A 24,406-nucleotide genomic window follows, 5' to 3' on the forward strand; every position below is an offset into this window, starting at 1 on the left:
CTCAGCACTCTGCGTCTGTGAAATCGCCTATACTTACAGAATATTTATCGGGCATTTCCAAATTCCGGACTCTAGACGATACTACAATGACTAGCCTTGTGCCACGGCACGCCGGGTCTGTGAAATCGCCGATATTTATTTATAGTTACTTATAGTGCAGCTTTGCCAAATACTTTGCTATTTGTATACAACACGTAGGTATTTTACTGTTTTTGTACGGTCGTAGTATTTCTTAACTCATTACACAAATGCGGATTACATTCCAGGTTAATTTTCTCACAGGACATTTATGTAGTCTCGCTTCGAACCATAGTGAACTTTACAGTGTGCATGAACTCAGTATGGAAATAGCCTAATATAGGAACGACTTCCTCAAATCTGATTAAAATCAGATGTAGAGTATGGCGACGTCTTCTTATGCGTACGCGGTATTCTCTCAATAATGCAGTGTTTATCAATTTAAAATTTCGGCATTTTCTTGACTGTCAACATACATCTTTATGACGTAGTAGGCCGGGTTGTATGAGGATTTCTTTACATCACTTTCACGTCTGTACTTTTTCGTGGATATATCTTTCTCTTTGTAACAAATTCCTTGTAATCAACATGTTTTACATACATGCTTTGATTTTGCTCAGCAGTTGATGAATAAATCTGATAAAATTTGAAGCACCGTAGTCACAGTAGTAGTAGTATCTATTTAAAGCTTCCCATTTTTACACAAAGTTGAGAATGTTCCAGACTAATTAAACTCATGTCATGATGAGTGTGGGGGAAATGACATACATAATGATCAAAAACAGAAGTGGACCAAAAATGGACTCCTGAGATACGCCGCACCAATCGACAAAACATGAGCGTGTACACCTAAATAGCTAACATTGACTTCTTCCTGTAAGGTCTGATCGAAACCACTTCAGTGACAAATCAGAAAACATGTACACAGAAAGTTCGCTCAGCAAAATGTTATGATCAACGATGAAAAAAATCTTAAGTATTCTAAAAACAATTATCTTCATCTATATTCTGTAAAAGTATAGACCCTGGTCAGTTAACTTGACTAAAGCAATGTGACAAGAGTGATGTTGTCTGTTGATTGTGAGTTGTGACAAAAAAGATTAAATGCATAAAACTGTAAAAACTAATATAAACATGTTTTTCTAGTATTTTAGATAGAACTGATAGAAGGGAGATAGGCCTATAGTTGTTAACATCACTCTTAGAGCCTCCCTTATTAATCGGAACTATTTCAGCACATTTGAAACAGTCGGAAAATGTACCACTATAAGCTTCAAGATTAAAAAGAGTCGCGAATATTTGTCAGACATTTCACCACTTTACAGCTCTGGCCAAGCGCAAGTCTGGCTCGAACTTCGCTACTAGATGATACTAGAGTTTGTTAATTAGGCGGGTAAATATCCGATATATATCGAAGATTTTATAGCCTTAGAGATCTATATCGTATAGTATAGTAGCCGTAAATATCGATTGGATATTTTATAATTATATTGCGGTGTCCTCTTGTTGTCAGAGCATCTGTATAAAATGGCAAAGACGAGACGACAGACTTTGCACGGCGTGAATATCTCTTTCACTTCTTAGGAAATAAAGATGGCAAGTTCTTCAATGGTCCCTGGTCTCTCTTTGCTTTCAGCGATACTAGTATTTAGCAGTAATTGAAAAGGAGCAAACGGTCCTATGACCTTTTTCAATCCTCCGAAAAGATAGCGTTAAAATAACAACAACTATACTGCCACTAGCGCGCTACTGTACTGCTAGTGCCATCGTTTTCATTAGTCCCTCACACCTGTCGGCCACCCCTAAAATGTAATGGTACAAGTCAGCTGGGTACAGAGTTCAACGACGGCGGTCCAGTTCACAGGGACGCGTTATCTTTCGAATGACGAATGTTGGTACTATGAGTACCCATTTTCGAACATTTTGACTCGATCTTTTACAAAATTTGTTTTCCGTGTTTGCTTGTTCACAATAACATATCAATTATTAATGAATATTTATATTTCCGTCTGATTATAAAAATAGTATTTTCAAGATTAAGTGCTTTGCCACTGTTCCTATATAAAACACCAAGGGTGGACACAAACCGGACACCTGAAAGAAAACTGCTCTGTACGTCAATCATTTCAAATGGAAACTGCTAATCAGCTTGAGCGGAGATACCCCTATTTGCATATTTATATTAGAATTTCGTTCAAATGGAAGTGATGAGGGCGCTGTTCTACTTGACCGTTAGTGTGATTTTTCCTGTTTTTTGGGGGCAATTTCAGCCCATTTTTTCCCAACAAACGATGTCAGAGACGTTTCTATGGTCATATAAAGCAGTTAAGTTTGTGCCTATGAATTTTTATCAACTTCTACGGCTTACTTTTGGTGCTATTTGTGTATTGTCGATCTATGGCTCGCTAAACATAGGCCTACTTTTGGGCTGCCGCAACTACATGCACAGCTGATTCTTGTGAATATTTTTACATAGTTAGACAGTCTAATCATTATTTAAGCCCCCTAACTTAGTTTTATTCTTGTTCATGCCCTGCAAATCACTGCTTTGGCTCGCGGTAGGTCGTACACCGTCCCGCCATCAGAAGACAAGATGGCCGCTTAAAGTGAGGAACGTGTTGCACTCCGCTGACGCCTTGCTCACGTTTACAAATTGTTTAGGCCCAAAGATTGCACAATATCACATATTTTACTGTTGTCAATCCAACTTATGTTATATTTATATTTGATGCTTGGGTTACAATTTCGCGGTAGTCCTCGTAGGCATTGGCTACCAATATTCCATTGGGTAACCGGAGAAGTCGGGCAGTTGCGAACTCGGCCATCGCCAGCGCCGATGGTGCCGACCAACTCGGCCAGTGCAGTGGGACTCGGCCAGGAGAAGTCTGCCACTCGCAACAAAGCAATATGATTGCATACGCATTCTCTTCACAGTTGAATATGCCAAACAATTTTAACTTTTTACTACCATATTTTGTTATTTTGTCGGTTTAATACTACCGGGTACTACGAACATTCAGAAAACAACTCAAAGTCGAAGAGCTCCCACGTCCACCCTGCAAAACATGTACGGTCTGCCTCCGTGTTTCTGCAGATCGCGCGCGTACCGTATTAAAGTTCAGGCAAACATTATGCCATTTCTTCAGTAAAATTCATGGCTTGATGACTCCTAACTAAGTTGCTCCGCCATCTCCTATGACTTTTTAACGAACTTCAAGTGTAACTATGACGAAGACTGCAAAACTCGCTACCACGATCGCGATACACCGCCATCTTTAATTTTACCCAATGTGTGTATATCATACGTGCGTTGAACTGTGATCTGTGAAGTTTGCAAACATTACGCTCATCTTATGAATGACATTTAGATCGCTTTCGTATATAACTTAAGTGAGACTTCAAAAAAGAAACACTAATATGGAGCATATATTCTAATAGGGTGCATACTGTACTGGCCGACTTCTCTTGTATTCGGTCATTGTCAACTGTCAGTGTCTGTCTGTTTGGAGTCGATGCAGGATGTGGTGGTCGGACATTCCCACGCCTGATTTTACTGACCCCTCAGCCTTTCAAGATAATAATATCGTTGTAAGAGTGGATTTGAGTAACCGTGATTTGTCACAGTTTTCCTTTTCACTGGTAACGGGTAGTATATCACTGTTCAGTTACCATGTTTCAACTCGTCAATGTTGACTGAAGTCCGATAGCATAAAGGCGAGTTTCAGTGCCATAGCGTTGTACGCTGTACACGCGTACACTGGGCTGTACGATCGGCCTTGTACGGTAACACTAACAGCGCATACATGGCATCATGAAATCATGCCGCAAATATAGGCGCACTGTCAGAAATTCACGAAACTTGTCACAAGCGTTGTTCAATAGCAAGTGGTTTGACACAACAAGTATTATTTTTGTTCAAGACCTGTATCAGTGTGTTTCGGGTCACAGTCTAAAAATAGCACACAGCTGAGAGGTATAAACCATCATTGCAACGTACGAATTCAGTTGTCAATTATCATTAGTATTTATTTCTATCATGCATAGATACGATGAAATTACTCTCAAAAGTGTACATTACCTCATAGCATGTTCAATTTCGCATTAAATAATCATATTTGTGAGCTTTCGAGCCCATTTTCACGACCAAGTCGCTCGAACGACGTGTATTCCGACATATTGCTTGTTTACATTCAGAACGAGGCTCTGCAGCCTATTGAATTATGCAAATTTCTATACGTCCGCTCAAGCTGTCATTGGACAGGTGGCGCGTGGTTCATCGGAACGCGTACGGTCTGTACGTTACCATGTACGACTCGCGCTCGAACCTTAGTAAAAATCACTGAATATGAAAAAATGACCCCAAAAGATATTCCACACTTCACATATTGTTAGACAGGCACTAGGTTTAATTAGTTGTACGCATATGTCTTGCTTTATGCCACGAAACAGTCGAAAACTGTGCGAGATCCATACTTCCGGGTTGAAACACTGGGACGTCGTTTGCAATGTTTGTATTTGCACATACTTACGTCATAGGAAAGCCGGCACTTCATAGCCAATCAGCACTCGAGAAATCTATTGTGCCATCGCGACCTGTAATTTGCATACAGAGCAGTTTTCCCTTCGTTCAAGCAGCGAAATTACACTCCGTTTCAAATGACAAACGCACTATTTGGTAATGTAACCGGAAAAATTATTTATTTGACGTAAGAAATGGCCATAACTATTGGTTTTGTTGGAATATAACCCGTTACAATGTAGATTTTCCCAAATTGTCTAGTTCGCTGTCCACCCTTGGATTTCTTATGAGTACGAGTGTGTGTACAACTATTTATAGTACCCAAATTCGCAAGAGGTTGCAGCGTGCGCATGACACAGCTGGGAAAATAACGCGTCCCTGTGTACCAGTTCGAATTGACTTCGCGCCTGAGTCATTAAACTGTCATTTTTCAGCTGCAAGGAGTAAAGCTGACCATCGATAGTAGTTACAAGGGCTCTAACATTATCCGGGAGCAGGATTATAGTGAAATTTGCACACGGTAAGGCGAGATTCTCTAATAATGCGGCCCCGTGTGTGCCTTGACCATGCAGTGTAGACCCGCACTGCAGCTTTTACACTAGCAGGTATAGGGAGAAATTGTAGCCCTGGTTGGGGCAAGGCGCGAGCCGCACGACAGAAGCCCAATCCCCACCAACCGAGGGCTACAATTATTGCAGCTATCCACGGGGCTGTGAACACTCTGATACTTGTGGGAGGCCTGGGGTACCCCGGCCCCATTGTCATTTACTGACTGGGGAACGTGTCTCACTGAAGTACGGATGGATAAAGCATGTCATTTACTGATTTTTGGAAATAAAGCATTCGTCATTATCGCAATGCTTGCCATATGCGGCAAGATTGGATGAGCGAGGCCGGTCCGCTCGCCTTGGTGTCTTGACGCCAAATGAGCCTATTTCCGGTTTAGGCGTTGGGCTTACAGCAATGCATTATAGGATATCTTCCAGGGCGGCGTGGATCGTGTGTGTGTGTGTGTGTGTGTGTGTGTGTGTGCGAGTAGATATACGCATGCGTATTTCGTTCCCCCTCATGTAAACTTTTCAGAGCAGTGTGTGTGTGTGTGCGAGTAGATATACGCATGCGTATTTCGTTCCCCCTCATGTAAACTTTTCCGAGTAGCAGTGTGTGTGTGTGCGAGTGGATATACGCAAGCGTACTTCGTTCCCCTCATGTAAACTTTTCGATCCTGTATGTGTGTATATGTATGTATGTATATATGTATGTATGTATGTATATGTATGTATGTATGTATGTATGTATATGAGTGTGTGGGTTTGTGTGTATGTGCGTGCGTGCGTGCATGAGTGCATATGGGCTATGTATGTATGTATGTATGTATGTGCGTGCGTGCGTGCATGAGTGCATATGGGCTTGTGTATGTATGTATGTATGTATGTATGTATGTATGTATGTATGTATGTATGTATGTATGTATGTATGTATGTATGTATGTATGTATGTATGTGCGTGCGTGCGTGAGTGCATGTATGTATGTATGTATGAATGTATGTATGTATGTATGTATGTATGTATGTATGTATGTATGTATGTATGTATGTATGTATGTATGTATGTATGTATGTATGTATGTATGTATGTATGTATGTATGTATGTATGTATGCACGTACGTATGTATGTATGTATGTATGCACGTACGTATGCACGTATGTATGTATATGTCTGTCTTCATAGGTCTTGTGTGAATTGGTTCACATATATGTATGTTTTTCACTCATATATGTATTTACTTATGTCTGTATTGATTATTTATACTTATGCTATAGTAGTTTTTTATTGATAAATGCATGCAAATACACCCTTTTCGTATGAATATGTTCTTCTAATGTGTAAATAATTATTTTACATTTGGCGCCTGGTACTTCTATATACACACACACACATATATATATATATATATATATATATATATATATATATATATATATATATATAAAATGTAATTTTAACGGGAACTAAGGCAGTTTCAAGGTAGGCGTTCAAGTTGTATTACAAGTGATTTTCGTGTACGTAGAACCTACACTCTGGGTCTATACCATCGAACAGTCTGCCGGCAATACTTGCAACTAACTTTCGTATTATCTATCTATCTATCTATCTGTCTGTCTATCTATAATATATATATTGACATATATGTATAAAGATATATATTGACATATATAAAGATATATATATATATATATATATATATATATATATATAAAATCAGTGGTTTGGTGTCAATTCAGGCAATGTATAGTGCTCGATGCGTTTCCGCAGGGCATAGGTATTGCTAGACGTGGAACTTGTCGTGATTACTCTACAGACTGTTTCATGCGCTTGGCAATCGTCAGGAGTGATGTTTGCGGGCTCGTTGCTACCTAAAAGGGTCAGGTGTATATGCAAATGAGGCGGTTGTTCTGGCGCGTTCAAGTGTTAATGAGAAGGAATTTGCTTCGGTGTCTACATTTCGAAAGATATTCTGTACGTTTGTTTAGCAGTGTTGACTTGTCTGATTTGATAATGTCAAATTTCTCCGTGATGCAGAGGTTACAGCGTTTTGTCTTGGTTTAGTAAGGCTGGGTTCTGTCAATTACAGATCATGTGACGTTGTATTTTTTGTTGCTTTCCTTGAGGGTCCATATGTAATTGAGAGTTCCGTGCTGTTCCTGTGTTTTGATGTTTTGAAAGTATATTTGTGATATGTATATCTTGTTTTGAAAGCTGAGTCAGTGAGTCCGACGTAGTGCTTTGTATCATTGCTTGTATTTACGGTGGCTTTGTATACTACCGAGGGCGTGAGACAGTTTCCGGACAATGGGCAATCTTCTTTTTTGCGGGAGTTACATGACTTGGTTGGTTTGTTGTCGTTGTGTAGGAGGTGGTTGTTATGGGCTCTGATGATACCGCCCATATTTCTTGTACAGATGTACACGTCTTTATAGATGACCAACATTTCTAGATACTCTAACCATGTGCATATAGAAGTATCTTAAATAAAGTGAGCGATTCATGGTGTGCCACTCGCCTGTTAGACTTAAAGATCCATCGCTCGAGGGCGCTCTGTAAGCTCCCCCCTAGAGGGAGTGTAGGGAACGTCCTCGAGCTACGGATCTTTCTGTCTACTCGCCAGTATGTGCGTTATTAACGGATCCTTACGCGAGTAACAGGAATAGCAGCGACGAACACGAGCAATATACATACCGAAATGATCACAACCGACCAAACTAGCACTGGACCAAGCCAAGTCCCAATATGTAATATGTAATAGTGGATTATCCCTGTACCAATTTTGAAATGAATTGACTCAGGCATGTGTGATCATATCTGCGTGGACGGACGGACGAACGGACGGACGGAGCTAAAACCGTAAGTCGCCTTCACTTTGTCCGGTCCAAGGGACTAATAAATGCATAAATTGTAGAGATGCAATGACACATTTATAATATTAGTTGTACTAACTTCTTCGGGATTGTGCATAGGCGATCTGTGGAACCTCTTGACATGTCCCTTTAAAGCCCAGTTAATTTTTCAACAAATTGAATTTGATGATACATTAAGATTGAAAATACACTCGATTTCAGTCCCATTAAATGTAACCCGGATTTGGGGAAATCTGTCTGGCGGCCAATCAATCCATACAGAGTTAGTATTCCATAAGGGAAACGCTCCATTAACTTAGAAGTACCCGAGTAACCCGAGTTGGTTATCAGAGGATTAATCTCTATGTCAACATATGTGAACAGATTATCTTTTAGTGTAAACAAAACATAAGCACTGCCGGAACTACTTTTAGCATGGCCCACGCCGGTCGGCGCTTAAATTGATGACGGCTCTGCTCTGTCCGGCACTCAGGATTTCCGACCAAACTTATCTAAAGTGCGCCGTTACAGCTGCATATAATCAAATATGGCTGCGAGATAGCCAATACTTTTGAATGGCTTCTTTGATGCGAATATCTTTCAATGTTAAAGAAAATACAAAATAAAGACAACTTTAATAAACCAGCGGACACTTTGTCATCGACAATAACTTATTTTGAGGTGTGTCTGTGAAAATAATTCATTATTCTGCTTTCTAAAACATAGTTCGTTTTCTCACAGCAAACCTTTTTTAGAATCCTTGTCCATGTATAGATATATCGTATATATTTTCATGGCATAAATTTTGGTCTGTGTCAATGAAATACCATTTACCTTTATGTCAAATCTACAATAAGGGTGTAGAAATAATATACGTTTCATAGCAGGTGAATCCGTAAGGCCAATGAACAGAAACAATAAAGCGATCCGGACAACATACTATATTCAATCTTTAAGGAATTCGTTGCAGCTATATCTATTCCCCTATGCGACATCTTTTAACACATAATGTTAAAATAGATAATTCAAACGTCTATGAAAGAGGCAAACATAGTTCCCATTCAGAAAGTAAATAACCCTGTGTAGTGAAATGATTTTCTACTGATTGCACTGACTTACAATTTTATAATAATGTCCACGGTATTACTAGCAGAGAAATTCATAGTCGCGTCAGCGGCTTACTGACTACGCACGCGCAGATTAATAATATTTTGCGAGTAACCGGAAGTGTACGCGATTTAATTCATTGGCGCCGCCATGTTCGCTTGAGTATTCGTATAGAAACAAATATGAAACGTGCAAAGTATTATTTTATAACATGCCATTAGTAAAATATATCTCTTTAATTCGTCAGTAAGTATTATTATCCTACTTGCCACTGATACAAAATATCGTTACTATCATGCCTAAAAATAGAAAAAGGGAAAAAACTGTACTGCATATGAACGATGACGTACGCAAAGATTGCTTGGATTGAATTTTAGAAAAGCGCCCCCCCCCCCCGTGTCAATAACTAGATGCAAAAATGGTCAGTTTTTAGACGGAACGCTAATTTTCTGCTTGCAAGTGGAAGTAGGGTTGTTCAGTTACTATTGCAACGATAATGATGGCACAATACGTCTCTTGTTAAACACAATAATAGGTACTTACCGTGGTAAAAATTTCCAATTTTTGTCCAAAATTTTTATATATTACAGAAAATGTATACCTCAAGGGTTTGACATCGTGCACGTGAACTGTATTCATCAGAGGGTAAAATTAGCATCGTTGTCGTACAAACGTATATAGCAAGTAACAATGAATTCTGTTTTATCCTGTACTATAACTAATGAATCATTACAAATAACATTTCTAATCTTAACCCTTGGCTAGACACCAAGGGCTGAGCCCTATATATTAAAGTAAAAAAAGAGGAATATCAATGAAAAGCAACAATTCATTTTCGACTATAGATATGGTTGATATGGTTCAGACTCATATCGGAAAATAGAAAAAGAGGACTCAGGATCAGAATTTGCTTGTTGGATTAAAGTGATGCTTTTAATACAACTACTCACGCAATTTTGATGTCAAAATTTTATTTTGTTGAATTTGCTTTTTAATATTACTAAAAGCTCGCAGTTCATTTTCATAAATGAGCTCACACGTTAAGAACATTGGCATTAATAATACCAATAATTAATGTCTGCAAGCAGATCTCACCAGAATCTGTAATACGTTTCAAGTTAATAAAATTGAACATGAATTCACAGAAATGTACAGAGATGGGGTTGTGTTTTTCCAGATCAGATGTAAACCTCCAAACACAAAAAAGTGAGGACTCGTTTTTGGTTTTGGCTGTTGTCAACGTACATGTACATTGGATTATCAGTTTGCCATAGTATAAAATGGTATGAACGCATGAGTGTTGTGATCAGAAGGCTAAATAGGTAAAGTGACGGCATTGACGACTCGAAATTAATTTACATTTCCTTGGTTCGTTCTTTCCTTAAATTTTTCGTGTGGCAAGGCGGTCTGACTGATAAACTTATTTCAGAATTGGTTATTATCAAAAAAAGGCCACTTACAATCAATCACCCATTCCACTCATACAGTCATTAAATAGTGTTACTCAACACTCAACCCGCTACCGAAAGACGTAAGCTTATTTAACACGATTGGAACTAATTTGGGATAATTTGATTGTGAAATAATATCTGTTTGATCTGCAACTATAAGCTTATCTGCTTTCCTTTTTAAGTTACACACTTGTTTTTATGTGTAATTTGTCATATTGTAACAATCAGCTAAGAGCGCCTGACACTTTTGAGAAATTTTTAAAATATGAAAATCCAATTATCCCAAATTAGTCCAATCGTGTTATTTGCAAAAATAAATTAACGTTCGTGTTTTACCTTACAAAGTATAACCATAAACATTGTCACCATATCGCATTTAGTCGTTTCTATAATTACCAGAGTGACTCATCTTAATCATAAAAAGAATTTTAAATGTTGAACAAACGTGAAAGCTGATAGCTAATAGTCTAATTGTTTGATGTAAACAAAAAAGGTTACTGAGAGGTTTTAACCATTCATTTTAAAACGAATATTTGAGTCCCCGTGCCATACAAATAAGCCGTCACTTTCTCTTAAGTGAGTTGATAAACTAAGTGCTTCATGATAAAACATTATGCAGAACTGATTGTGCCCACCAATGATGTAATGTATACCTGTACTGATAAAATGAGAATATATAGTGTTTACTTTTGTTCGATTGATTTGTTGTGAATTTGTATCATAAATTTGCATTATTTACACATCTGAATTCGAGTCATATTCAAATATTCAGTAATAGTGTCATTTACCTATCACGTATGACATGATAATGTTAATAACTATATGGATTGGTTGACCTGTGTAATTGACAAAATCCTTAGGTGATTGGGTACATCCTCCAGAAAATTTCTGCCTGGGAGGCAAAGAATATAACCGTATTTTTAAAACCTACACCAGGCTGTTTAATTTAATAGGTAAGACTTTTGGCTTACTCTCTCATTTTTAATGCATGGAAACGATGTTTTAATGACTGAAAACTGTTGCATAAGGACAGAATAACATATTTTGCATTCCAAACCATGTGTGATAGATTCTTTGGTTTATATTTGAACGAAACGACCCTGTTACGTTCGATAAGAAATCTGCAGGGGTCGGATGGTGAAATCATTTATATCGACATCAGTAGTTTTGAATGCATATGCGTAGCTCTGATTCGACGAGAATCTGTGCTATTAGTAAAATAGAAATATACCAATGCTAAAAGGGATCTATCAACTGGTCACGTTTGGTCAACATGGGAAAGAGAAAGTTCGAACAAATCCACCAATACAACAGCTGTTTTAAAAGGCTTGTTACTATTTTAAATTGGTTTTAGATCAGTTCTACTGGAATGTCCGATAGCACACGGACGTCACCATACCGAATATGCCTATTTCCATCGTCTACATGCTTCAGTTCCATTACCGTGTCCGAGTACACTGATATTTACTTTCGGGATCATATGTATTTTCAATGACGCTTGTTTGATTGAAATATGGCTATTTTCTTCATTTTGATGTGTCAATCTCCGGATGCAACAACTCGAAAACATTAGAAACAAATTATATGTTTCAATTGAATTATTTACTATAATGTATTTATCCACCTCGCAGGCAGATACAAGTTCGATAGGGCACAATACCCGACCGAACGCAACGACCTGAGCAAGGCAATGCCCGACAAATTGGCAGAAATGTTGTCACAACTTGAAGAACTGAAAGAAACAACCTATCCGGTGGAGCACGTGCCGCGGAGCAAAACAGAGGCATCACCTAAAAAAATTGGCGGTGCCTTCTCATCTGGGTGCAGTTAGAGAAGGACCTTGCGAGGCGCCATTTCTAGATCTAGCCCGGTTCAAACATATCAAGTGTTGATGAATTCTAAGTACTTCAAAATGATCACATCATTATGTGATTTTATTAATTGTGTCACAAATCACACAAAACATAGAAGAAGTAGAACGTTTGCTTACAAAAACATGTCATATAACAGAACTTTAGATCATTATATTGTATTTTGATCGCTTAGGTCTTTGTTGATTATTTACTTAATTATATCCCTGACTTTCTGTCAGTCGGTCTGTTGAAATATGAATTACTTTGTCACCCTTGCATTTGTGTGTGTGTGTTTTCTCTTTCCCCACATTTACACTGATCCAAGCACATGTCTTTCCGTTTTGCAGCGACAGTCCAAGTCACTGTCGTATGTGAACACATTTTCCACATACATGAAAGAACAAAGGTGGTCCCCAGATATAGAAGTTGCTATTATATCAATTTATTCGTCATACAGAAGAGATACTTTTACTTGGAATTCTTTATTCCTACTATGGATTTAGGAAATAGATAAAATCGAATCAATTCCTAAAACACGTAAGAATCTTCATTTTATGTCTAGTTTCTGTATGTGTGTGTGTATCTCTCTCGCCATTTAACGCAACGAAATCATAACTAGAAAGTTTTAATCATTCTGAAATTATTGTATATGGTGATGTAAGTAAAAACGGTCAAAACACAAACACATACAGAGTGGCCTGTTCAATTAACGAAAATCGAAACATGTTAGTTTGCTATGCGAACAACACTGTTTACATTGAAGGTATCCTTGTTGTGGAGTTCAACAAATCTTGAACATGTAAATTGTGTACATCGTTTACGGTAATTAAAAGTAAACTTTTTTGTAGTTTGTTCATCGATATTATATATATATATATATATATATATATATATATATATATATATATATATATATATATATATATCTCCATATGTGTGTGTAACAAATTTGAATATTCAATGATAAGGAGGAGGTAGACCAGCTTGCCTTATGTGAGCAGGATTGTTTTAAGCGCTGGAGACAGAACGCCGTCAGCTGTTTAGAAAATACCCCACGTCGAACTTACTCAGACAGTCAACAAATATTTGATGTCACACATTAGTGAAGGTGCACCATATTGCAATATAAATTATATACAGTTTTTTGGCTTGTTTACTTAATATGTATTGTCAATATTTCGATGCATCAATATCCGAACCACGACGATTTGACTTCGTCGTCACTTCAGTGTTTGCAATAGAGATCGCAGGACAAGCTGATGCCACTTTCGTGTTATCATTAAAAACCTGTCTATCAGTCAGCAGTTGTTATATCATACCAGTGTATAGATTGCTTTATTATACCAGAACAGTGATTGATATGATGATGGAAATACTGAGAGCCGATTGGTCAAGAACTGAAATAACCGTGATAATTTGTTAAATACCACGGTCGGACCACGCGTATGCTCTCAGCTAGAGATAAATGCTTGTTTTAATGTTTCACGCAAAAAATTTAATATAATGTTAAGAATAATAGAAATAAGCCACCTCAGTGACGGGTATACCACTAGGTTTCGACCAGCGTACTCGTTATAGATACTCGCTATGAATACACTAACTGTCTAGTCAAAACTTTATGGTATAGTCGTCCCTGAAGAGGTTAATTACTTGATTTCACGCATTAGTGAAACATACACCTTTTCGAAATTCACAGACAGTTGGATAATCGCCACATTACATTTCGCCGTCAGTATCATCAAACAAACCTTCAAGTACCTATACACTCTATGCTCTTATTTTTGTTGTTTCAAAGAATGAAGGCATCATTTCACATATTTCGTCTCTAGTTTTTGAAAAAACATGCACATTTTATTTAATGTTATTTGGTTTACCACAGTAGACCTAAAATACATTGACAAACGGATTATAAATGTCTTTAAAAAATCAATGGCCAGTATTTTAAACAAGGTAATTTTCAATATTCCTAACGATGGCATGCAGTTTGGAATTTTGACAAGAAAACCTGTAGTGTTGACGTCATTTGTAGATGAAGTTTTTTTAAAGGTCATATTTTCTGAAACGTAATACATGAGTAAGTGATTAAGCTACCATAGGCGCAAGGATATAGTTCTTTGAAAAATGGCATATATAGTGTGTTTCACCATATAACGGAAAATTGTTCAATATATATTGAAAGTAAATGGGACATTGGAATCGGTATAAAAACAAGCTTTAAGGCAAATGATAGACATTGTACTTTTTGTGGATTTTATAAGGATTTTTATTTATTAGGAAAGACAGTGTAAACCATTCTACAAAACTTATTTATAATAGCTGCTACTTTTTAAACTCTATTGAATCGTTCCATATAAAGTCCAAAATAATCATATGTACGAAAGGTGTTTCTCATTCCATGCAAAGCAACATCTCATGATGTCTTTTAAGATATCTTGATTATTTTAACACACTCGTATTGTTAATACAGTAGCCTCTTCAATCTTGAAATAAAGACATCTAATCGCGTACTAAGATTAAACTTTTATAATGATTCGTTCTATTCTTGTACAAGGCAAGATTTGAAAGGTTGCACAAATATGGACCAAAGAGAAGTAAAAAGGAAACCATGTCTGTATATAAACGACTTTTGCTGAACGTTGAGCTGACGTGTGACTGAAACACCTCTAAATATGTGTCATATATTATTACTTTGCACTAGCCGTGTACTTCAACACCATCCGGGGGAGTAAGCTCCACCAAAACGACTTGGTGACGACCCTTTTATCATTCTCGGGGGACTTAACACTGGATGGGTCTTTTCTTTCAGCTCTTTCAGCCTTTCTAACATTCGCTCCACTCTGTAGGGCATAGCCTTGCTAAGATCATTCCGTTCGGTTGGATCGTCTGCATGTACAATAAAGCAATTGAGTGAGGACTATTGATTGACAGAATAGATGTAAATGTCATGTTTTTCTGAACGTTTTTTCTTATATCCAAAAACAACACTCTTTTCTGATCTCTAAATATGCCAAAATGCACAGCCTTTTCCCATACTTGTATGCTTACTTGACCAAATGCTGTTATTAACCAGATATGAACTGAAAATGTACACGTGTTTCACTATATATTGTGTGTGTGTAAATTGAAACTTTTGTCAAAAGTCGGCAACCTCGTTGAAAGTGGTATGATCAGCATCATGAAAAATATTCACCATAGATTAATTCGAAAGGTCATTAATTATACTAACATTTTTATTAGCCGAAATAATAATTCTAACTTTATTTGACTACTTTCTATATCAGCTGTGAAATTCTTTGGTCTAGTCCTTCAAGGTAATATGCCAAATTGTGAAACCTCACTGGATAACCAAATTATAAATTAGCTAACAGGTAAATGCTGAGTGACTTTCAATATAGTTTTAACTTTGTGTCATCAATATACATAGCAGGTTTTGCCAACTTTCATCAACGATAATCCCGGTAGATATCCCTAATTAGGAAAGAAAATTAGATAATTTGCTGAAGTAGGAATGCTTCATGACTTTCAAGAACGTTGTATCGAGGTATCGTCAATGTACATAGAAATTTCGTCAACTGTGGACTGGTCAATCAAGATATACATATCCTTAATTAGAAAAGTTAGTTAAATATGCTACTTAGGAATTGACTTATTTTAAAAAAAAATAACGACTTTCAATAATGTTGTATCATAGTATCTTTAATGTACATAGCAAAATTCGTCAACTTTTGTTGGGTCAATTCAGATATATCCCTAATTAGGAAAGTTCATCAAATATGCTAATTAGGGATTGGCTGAATTACAAACATTTAATGACTTTCAATAATGTCGAATCATAGTATCCTCAAGACATATATAGTTTCGTCAATTTTGAATGTATCAATTCAGATATATATCCCTAATTTGGAAAGTTCATTAAATATGCACATTAACACTTATCCTTCATGTCACCCCTTAACATCTCTCACAGCTGATATATCTTGGTGTGATCAACATTTGTAGCAAATATCATCAAATTGTGTGAAGTCGTTCTCACTGTATATCCATTTTTCTAAATGCATTAATTATGCAAATGAACAACAAGTAAGCTAGCCTCATCCACCAAAAAAGAATCAGTTCTTGCCATTTGCAAATTTAATCTATGTACCAGAATTCATTGTGATTTGATGAGCCGTTTTTGAGATATCGGGCCCAGAGACATACAGACAGACAGACCATATCGCTGCACCATTAGATTACTTGTGTGAACACATAAGCTTAAGATGAATACCATGTCTGGACTAAAGACACCTTCATCAACTTTAATGGTTTGCCATTGCACTAATATATGCCATGTTAACAATAAGGCATTTTGATGTTTTTTGTTTGCGTTGAACAAGAGTTTGTCAGAAAAAGGGCAAAAATAGTTGAGAGAATTATAGAAGATTGAAAATAAGATGCCAGCTCTTTAAATTTAATTACCGGAACCTTAAGTCAGATAACAACACAATTTGACCATTTTAATGTAGGAAAGTGTTTGAATTACCTGCATTTGTAATGAGCGTACCCTTTTATCTAATTAGCGAAAACGCATTTGCTAAGGTACATTATGGCTATAATTCTATTTTGCTCGCGATATGTTTCGATTTACAAATCATGAGTCATTCCTTTCAATAGCCTATAGTTTCATTACAGTATTCCATTAAAACATCCGGCAATTAACGTTCCTTCCATGGCGATTTCTATCACAGAGTCGAAAGATGATGATCACAAAACTGTGGCCAGCTAATACACGTAGCACCGAAAAATTCCGCTCGTGAAATAAACAAGCAGGCAAGCTGTTTTTAATACTAAATTTCCTGCCGAAACGCTGCCATGTGTAGATTTTGACGTTTGGTTGTAATAATCGTGATCAGTTAACTGGTCATAAATACATAGCGGAAAGATGTACCTTTAAGATTGTAAAGGCTGATGCACTCTCCATGGATGTCGTCGCCGTTTGGTTTGTCATGATGGCAGCAGCTTTCAGGAGGAGCTATCCAGCCATCTGAAAACAATAACGTTCTTGTCAAACAACGGTAAATTCGTCCTTTCGTCCGTCCGCCATCAATCTGTCTGTCCATTCAATCATCATCTTTCCATCAATTAGTCTATCCATCCATCAATCCGTTCCTCATTTGCACAAGAGAAACGTACAAAAAATGCCAGAGCATATGACCCGTTTGGTACTATACAGTTACTGATCCATTGTTTTTGTTAAGTAGGATCAAACATCTTGATCAAATAATTTAAAAGGACGATGGCATTTGTTTTATATTTACTGTCCAAAGGTAAACAAGCAATTTAAAAAAACCGGTTACCATTATATCATAACCTAATTTTGCCTTTGCAAACGTTATTTTTTTTTGTTAGGAACTTCGATCACAGTTTTCAAAGAAACAATCGTGTTTGAAAATATTCCACCTGAAAATTGAAGAGCAATTCGACTTCTTTGTTTTCCACTATCCTTTCATAGCAAAGTCGTTTCGTCTATGAAATTAGATGGATACAAAAAAGTACGCTTTGCGTCTTTATATTTTTAATCCTTACCTTGCGTATACGAATAATTTTGTCAGGTCTCAATGCCCCTTATCAACCACAATAACAAACGGTTTTTAATCAAGGTTTCCTAACGCCTTAGAAATTTGTTAAGCTGGGGTATATGTTTTTGAGAAAGAGGGAGCCTAGAAGTGCTCTCGTGCGATTGAACCTTGCCTATAATCCCAAATGATAAAATCGGGAAATATGCCGACGTAAACCTCAATGGGCTTACCAGCAATGTGACATATTGGCATTAACGTGTAACCTTTGTGTTGGATGTATGACATATCCCCTGGTTCTTCTTCAAATAGTGGCCTTCTGTGGTTTTGTTTTCGCCCACACGAAAGGAATTCGCTGTTCAAAGGCTAGGGAGTCAAACGGGTTGACAGACCCTGCTTTGGCAATTTTAACCTCTATAAATGTAACATCAACCATAATGGTAATAAAATGTAACCGTAAATGTAACAAAAAATCAGCCGTAAAAGTAATAAAAACACAAACCATAATGGTAATAAATGGTAACCATAAATGTAATGAAGAAATCAGCCATAAATGTCATGCTTGCCAACTATAAGCGTAATAAATCTATTTTGTCATCGTAATTGAAGAATTAGCCACTATTTATGTAATAAGAAAGCACCGCAACACATACACTGGGTTTAAGTCCGCGAATTTCTAGAAAAATAAAATAATTTGTACCATTTTCTCTTGTGTCCCTCCTATTTCATGCAAATCTATTTGGAATTTGGCAGCTGAGGCAAGGTTTTCGTAGCGATTGAACGCGTTACATTTGAGTCTGCGCAGTAGTGAGTTAGTTTCTGCCGGATTCACCAGAGAAAGTCCCCTATATAGCGTTCATCGCACTCACGCGTTTCAAATGAAAACAGAATACTAATCGTCGCGTACAACCCACTCAAACATTCACAAATCACAGACTTGAACCAAGTCTACCCAACATATTGTTCATATCTTGTTTGTGGTTAGTGCGCTTTGTGCATTTTGAAAGTGTATTATACGTTTTGTTTTTTAATGTATAAAATTGATTTACCGCGGCGAGACACGGCTGTAAACTTCAAGTCAGAGCAGTCTCTACTCCAGAGTTGAGAGACTGTATAACACTACGTTTCTTTTTTCGAAAATTTGCCATACTTTCTTCATCAGTCGCCTCAAATTCATGGAATAATTGATATATTTTCTGAGTATACTCCTATGTTGTCGCACTTGAACATTGTTCCTTCCAGGGCATGCTATTTTGTCCACTGTATTTAAGATTGTGTTTGTATTGTGTTTACTAGATTAAAATATAGATGTATGTTCTCACCGATAGGTTTTGTGTCGTAAGTTTCTGTTATAAGGTTGCGTAATTCTCTGTCGTTTGTTCTGCGTCGTCTGTTGCCAATCTCTGTGTGGTACCATAGGTTGACTAGCTATTTTGACGCTTTATTATTATGTCATCATTGGTGTCTTGAACTGCTGTTCCACTTCATTGCGCTTTATCTATCGGTTTGATCGATACCTCGCTGTTTTCTTTCAGAGCTCTTAATTTATTCTAGTCTGAGGTTTTGATAGGAAATCAAGTTTCAGGAAAGTATGCAATAACATTACACTAGTCTTGTAAAAGTTTATTATTTGCTGTGGGCATTGATAAACAGGTGATCATTTATACAAGTTGAAGGTAAATTAATGCGTTTATGGTTGAGTTTTATTCATCCATGTATGGTTAACTTGTGCATTACATTTGTGGTTCCTGGTTGTTACATTAATGATTGGCTGTTTTATTATATTTGTTGTTGATTTCATTATAGTTATGATTAATATTACATTTATAGAGATTATATTAAATTTAATATGCAGGTTACAGCATGTATCAAGATTACGAAAAAGCTTCTCGTCACGTTAGTGAACTCGATCTGAGATCTTTGATAAGTAAGGCTAAAAGTCAAGGTCACTACTATGTACACACTTTACCACAAAATTTAATTTTGCAATCTGGTCTTTATATAGAAGGCAGAAAAGAGCTACAAAAACGTAACACAGCTATCGCGAGCCATGCCTGTGCTTTACTAACACATGGAAACTTTTTAAGGTGGTTGGAAGGCTATTTTTGCACCAATTCTTTTCTCAGAGTTAATGTAAAGTTTCAAGTGTTAGAATCAAGATATGTAGTTCAAATTTTCAAGATAACTCCCTTAGTTAATACTCTCCAAAGAATATGAAAATTGTATATTTGCAGCCATGATTTTGAAATAAGACACCAGTAAATATTACAATTTAATTTTTTATATTTTTTTTACATATTTGAATTTAATAATAATTGGATAGTATTAATATTACCAAATAAGTTATAAATATGTTGACACCATTTATTGTAAGATTTGTACGGCAGGATTTGTAAATAAAATTTGTTTTTATGACTTTACATGGTTTACATATCAAAAAATTATTAAAAATTCTTTCAAATTTCAAAATGTGATTTTTCAAAAAGGCCTTCAAATACAGGAAATTGTGCCATACAAATCTTATCTGTAACCTTGTGAATAGGCTGTAAAATTTCCATGTCCATATCTCATTTCAAAGTTGGATTAAATTGGTATACAATTATGTAGAAAAACTGTTTTCTGTCAAAAATGTTGAAAACAAGCCATTTTGCACCCCTCTTTTGAAGTCATAGAGCAGTTTTTTGGTTAATCTCACTTTTGACACCTCTTGACACTCAAAGAATCTAAAAATGCATTTACAATAGCAATCACTCACTCTGAATGCCAGCACCGCCTTGTCAAACTTTCCTGAAAAACAGCAAATAATGACTTTCCCTTTTCAAACATTTTATTAAAAGCTAGGGGACCTCTACCATAGTTAATACACTAAGGACTCCCCAACTTCTTCTTATTTGGTCAGTTTTTCAGAAGTTTTAACAGGCTATAGCTCTGCAATGCCTTTGTGCCCAAATGTCTAGTTTTTTTTATTCCACAGAGAATGTTGACTACTTTTATATTTTAATAGTTTTGTTGAAATTTATAACTGACGCTCTAGCCTTTCCAACCACCTTAAACCAGTTACATAATACATTTTGACAGCCAATGTAATTCACCTACCCGGACGGCCAGCTTTCCCATTTATCAGCTTGTAGTTTCTTATCCTGAAATGCATGAAATACAGTACAGTGTCTTATTTTCGACAAATTAAAAGTTCAGTCATATGTTCATTTACAAGTTCACGTTTTCTATGTAAGTCGACATGTGTGCTGGTCAGTTTCCCTTTGTTGATTTATTGCACAAGGGTGTTATTCCCACTGTCGCTTCAAAAATCGCTCTCGTTTTGGCTATTGAAAGTGAAAGTAGCCTAGTTGTATGCTAGAGAAGCAAATTAATGTAACAGGTGAATAACACTTCTAAGTACAGCAACTATAATCATCATGCCAAAATGCCACCCTTATTTCAGAAAATGTCATAGTTTATACAAAGGTGACATTCTGCAAACAGCACACATTGTGCGAAAACGTACGAAAACAAATTCTTAACAAATGTAAATTAGACCTGATTTTACATTTATATTAAATTCATTTTTCCATTTATGTATGTATGTATGTATGTATGTATGTATGTATGTATGTATGTATGTATGTATGTATGTATGTATGTATGTATGTATGTATGTATGTATGTATGTATGTATGTATGTATGTATGTATGTGTGTATGTATGTATGTATGTATGTATGTATGTATGTATGTATGATGTATGTACTATTAGTAAAATTATGGGCATGGGTATATGATAAATCTGTTATTTAAGCAATAAAGCACACCCAGCAATGGTATACCACGAGATTTTGACCAGTTCACGACATATATGCACGAGCAATAGCGAGTGCATATATGAAGTGAAATGGTCAAAATCGAATGGTATACCGTCGCTGGGTGTGATTTATTGCTGTTATATCATAACAGTATATTGAAATTCTGGCATGGAACGTCATAAAAGGACTTTTCCTCAAGCCAAGAGCTGGTGCGCATGCCATTAGTGGTATATCGCGAATATATACCACGGTTCTTTTCGCGATTCGACCAATCAGATCGCTGTATTTGCACCATCAATATTCTGGTATGATATAATACCTAATATCGCCTGTTCCTTGTCTCGTATCAGCATTCATGTCATTTGTGCTCCGTCAGACACTCGACTTCGTCTCGTGTCTGACGCAGCACAAATGACACTCATGCCGATCCAACACAGGAACAGGCGATATTAGGTAATAACTTCTAAGTATATTACAATAACATCAAAAATCAACAATATCAATATCTTACAATGTTATTTTGTCAAATAATAATTTAAACACTGGTTTGGCGGCAATTTTGTTTTTCAATTATCGGTAAAGGTAAGATAATCTGTTACATTTTCCTGGCGACCAAACGAATTGGAAAGATAATCTTCCAAAGATTCCTTGACGAAAGTTTTAGCAAAGCTTTTATGGCGCACACTACCGGAAACACACTTACCCACAAAAACATATTACTTTCTCGCGGTTCAAAAGGCCAAATAAGGAAAATCTTTGTTTCTCTAGGGCATATTTTTTGAATGTCACAATAACTGTGTTTTATTATCACGTGTATAACGTTATGCTGGTTTTACATTAGGCCCGATAGAATCCTTGAAGCAACCGTTTGAAAGGTGCACAATAAATCTATCAAACTTTCCGTAATACTTTTTTGAGCTACACATTCAGATTTAGTAATCGTCAGTTTGTAAATATATTATTTTTTTGCGATTATATTTACATTTAACGGTCTCGTGATGTTTGATTGTAACAGCGCTCACAATGACATTATTCTTTTGTAAGATCAAGATCATTCTACAAGATAACTCACTTACACGAGCTAAGAATAACAAAAAGAAACTACTGTAGGGAGAAAAACGTTTTCTAGTCCTTATTACATTAACTTTCAATATAGAATTCGGCCTTATATCAACCTTTGAATCATGGTGGGCAACTATTTTGACCTACAGTATATCTACAACGCTACTCACTCGTCATTGACATAGCCAGTCTTCTCCAGCATTGGACCATGAGCGAAAGTGACAACCCGGTACCGCCTTCCCATAGGGTCTTCTTGGAACCACGCAGTGGCCAGTTGTTACCGAAGTTATTTTCGTTTGCCGGTCCTCCATTCTGAGAAAAAAAACATATTAACACTTAGGTTATTGGTTCATGACTTACACTTTCAAGGAACGAATATCTTTTCGTATCAAAAATACTTTGTTGTTTCTCCGTCCGTTTTAATAGAGAGTTTTATTCAGGCACATATGTGAGTTGTATGCTTTGTATTGAAAACAAGGTAAGCCAGTTGACTGAACTTGGTACTTAGGCATTTATTATGTAAAATCGCAGATCTTTCTCCCTTTATGCCTGTCTGTTCGTAAAACCCATTTTCCTCCCTCTACAGGTACATACATCTGACTGGAATATCAGCAATGTGTTGTTCCATAGTCCATGTTCCTTGAATGCCTCGACTACAACAGCCACAGAATCGTCCATTGCTGTTATCATGCCTGAGATAATTGCAAAAGGGAAACAAATAGAACGATTTATGAACGTATTGAATTTCTACCGAAATGCTTAAGAAGGTCAAACTTTTTTTAAACGACAAGGCAGCGTTACAAGAAGCATAGATGACCTTTTCTACCTAGTTTAGTTCTTCTTCCTAGATTCTTCACAAACAAATACTTATCAAGGTACTTCTCAGGCACCTAGAATATGTGACAAACAAATAAATAAACATAATTTACACACTGTAGTAGAATGATGTTTAAAGTTAACGTAAAGATTGATCAGAAGTAATTATAGAAGCGAAATATTGGTCGCCTGTTTATCATAGTGAGAAACTGTATTATTGACACAGTTCATGTGTATTTCCAGCATTTTTGAGGTCGCTTAAGCTGACAGTAAAACTCATCCCTCGCTTTTTGGGCATGCATGCTGGTACTACGTCTGAAGTCCCTGACATTAAGTAAGCGTAGGGCATGGTTTTGGTGAACTGAACTGTTCGTGAGAGGGTATGTTCACATATCTTACTTCCGCGACGGCTTACACGATCTGCTAGTACTTGTAAGCTCGACAATGTATGTCTCCGACATGCCGGGTGAAGTAAAACAAGAAACAATAGTCAACGATAAAAACTAAAATAGTGAATTCACTTCATGAAAAGGTGCAACTGTCGTTTAGGGTAGGATAATAAGCTTACCGTGTGTAACAACGAAGTTATTGTACTTCTTTAGGAACTGATCGTGTGAAACATAAACATGACAGAACATTAGCAACATACCTGCAGTGGTCCGTGCACGCTTTGCAAAGAGTAGTACATAAACAACGGCTTACTCGTGTCATGATTGGCCACATAGTTGGCAGCTTTCTCAGAGAAAAGGTCCTGTAAGGTCAGAGTGATATACACTTTGTCAACATTTTCTTGAAGCAGACAATTCGACAGACGATGTGCATGTTTA

The 24,406-nt window shown here is 36.7% G+C and overlaps 1 protein-coding gene across 1 annotated transcript in view; it reads right to left on the reverse strand.

The window, feature by feature from the left end:
• Positions 1 to 14,310: 14,310 nt before the first annotated feature.
• LOC139129355 (arylsulfatase B-like) overlaps positions 14,311 to 24,406 on the reverse strand; it is a 35,008-nt gene continuing 24,912 nt past the window's right edge. The window contains exons 7-13 of the mRNA XM_070694990.1: positions 24,229 to 24,330; positions 23,590 to 23,653; positions 23,358 to 23,455; positions 22,934 to 23,075; positions 20,999 to 21,042; positions 17,275 to 17,370; positions 14,311 to 15,230 (exon numbers count right to left, since the gene is read on the reverse strand). Coding sequence (XP_070551091.1) covers positions 21,038 to 21,042; positions 22,934 to 23,075; positions 23,358 to 23,455; positions 23,590 to 23,653; positions 24,229 to 24,330 — 411 coding nt within the window. The 3' untranslated portion in view covers positions 14,311 to 15,230; positions 17,275 to 17,370; positions 20,999 to 21,037. The remainder of the gene's footprint in view (positions 15,231 to 17,274; positions 17,371 to 20,998; positions 21,043 to 22,933; positions 23,076 to 23,357; positions 23,456 to 23,589; positions 23,654 to 24,228; positions 24,331 to 24,406) is intronic.

The sequence above is a fragment of the Ptychodera flava genome, chromosome 1, assembly GCF_041260155.1.
Source record: "Ptychodera flava strain L36383 chromosome 1, AS_Pfla_20210202, whole genome shotgun sequence".
NCBI classification, from domain to species: domain Eukaryota; kingdom Metazoa; phylum Hemichordata; class Enteropneusta; family Ptychoderidae; genus Ptychodera; species Ptychodera flava.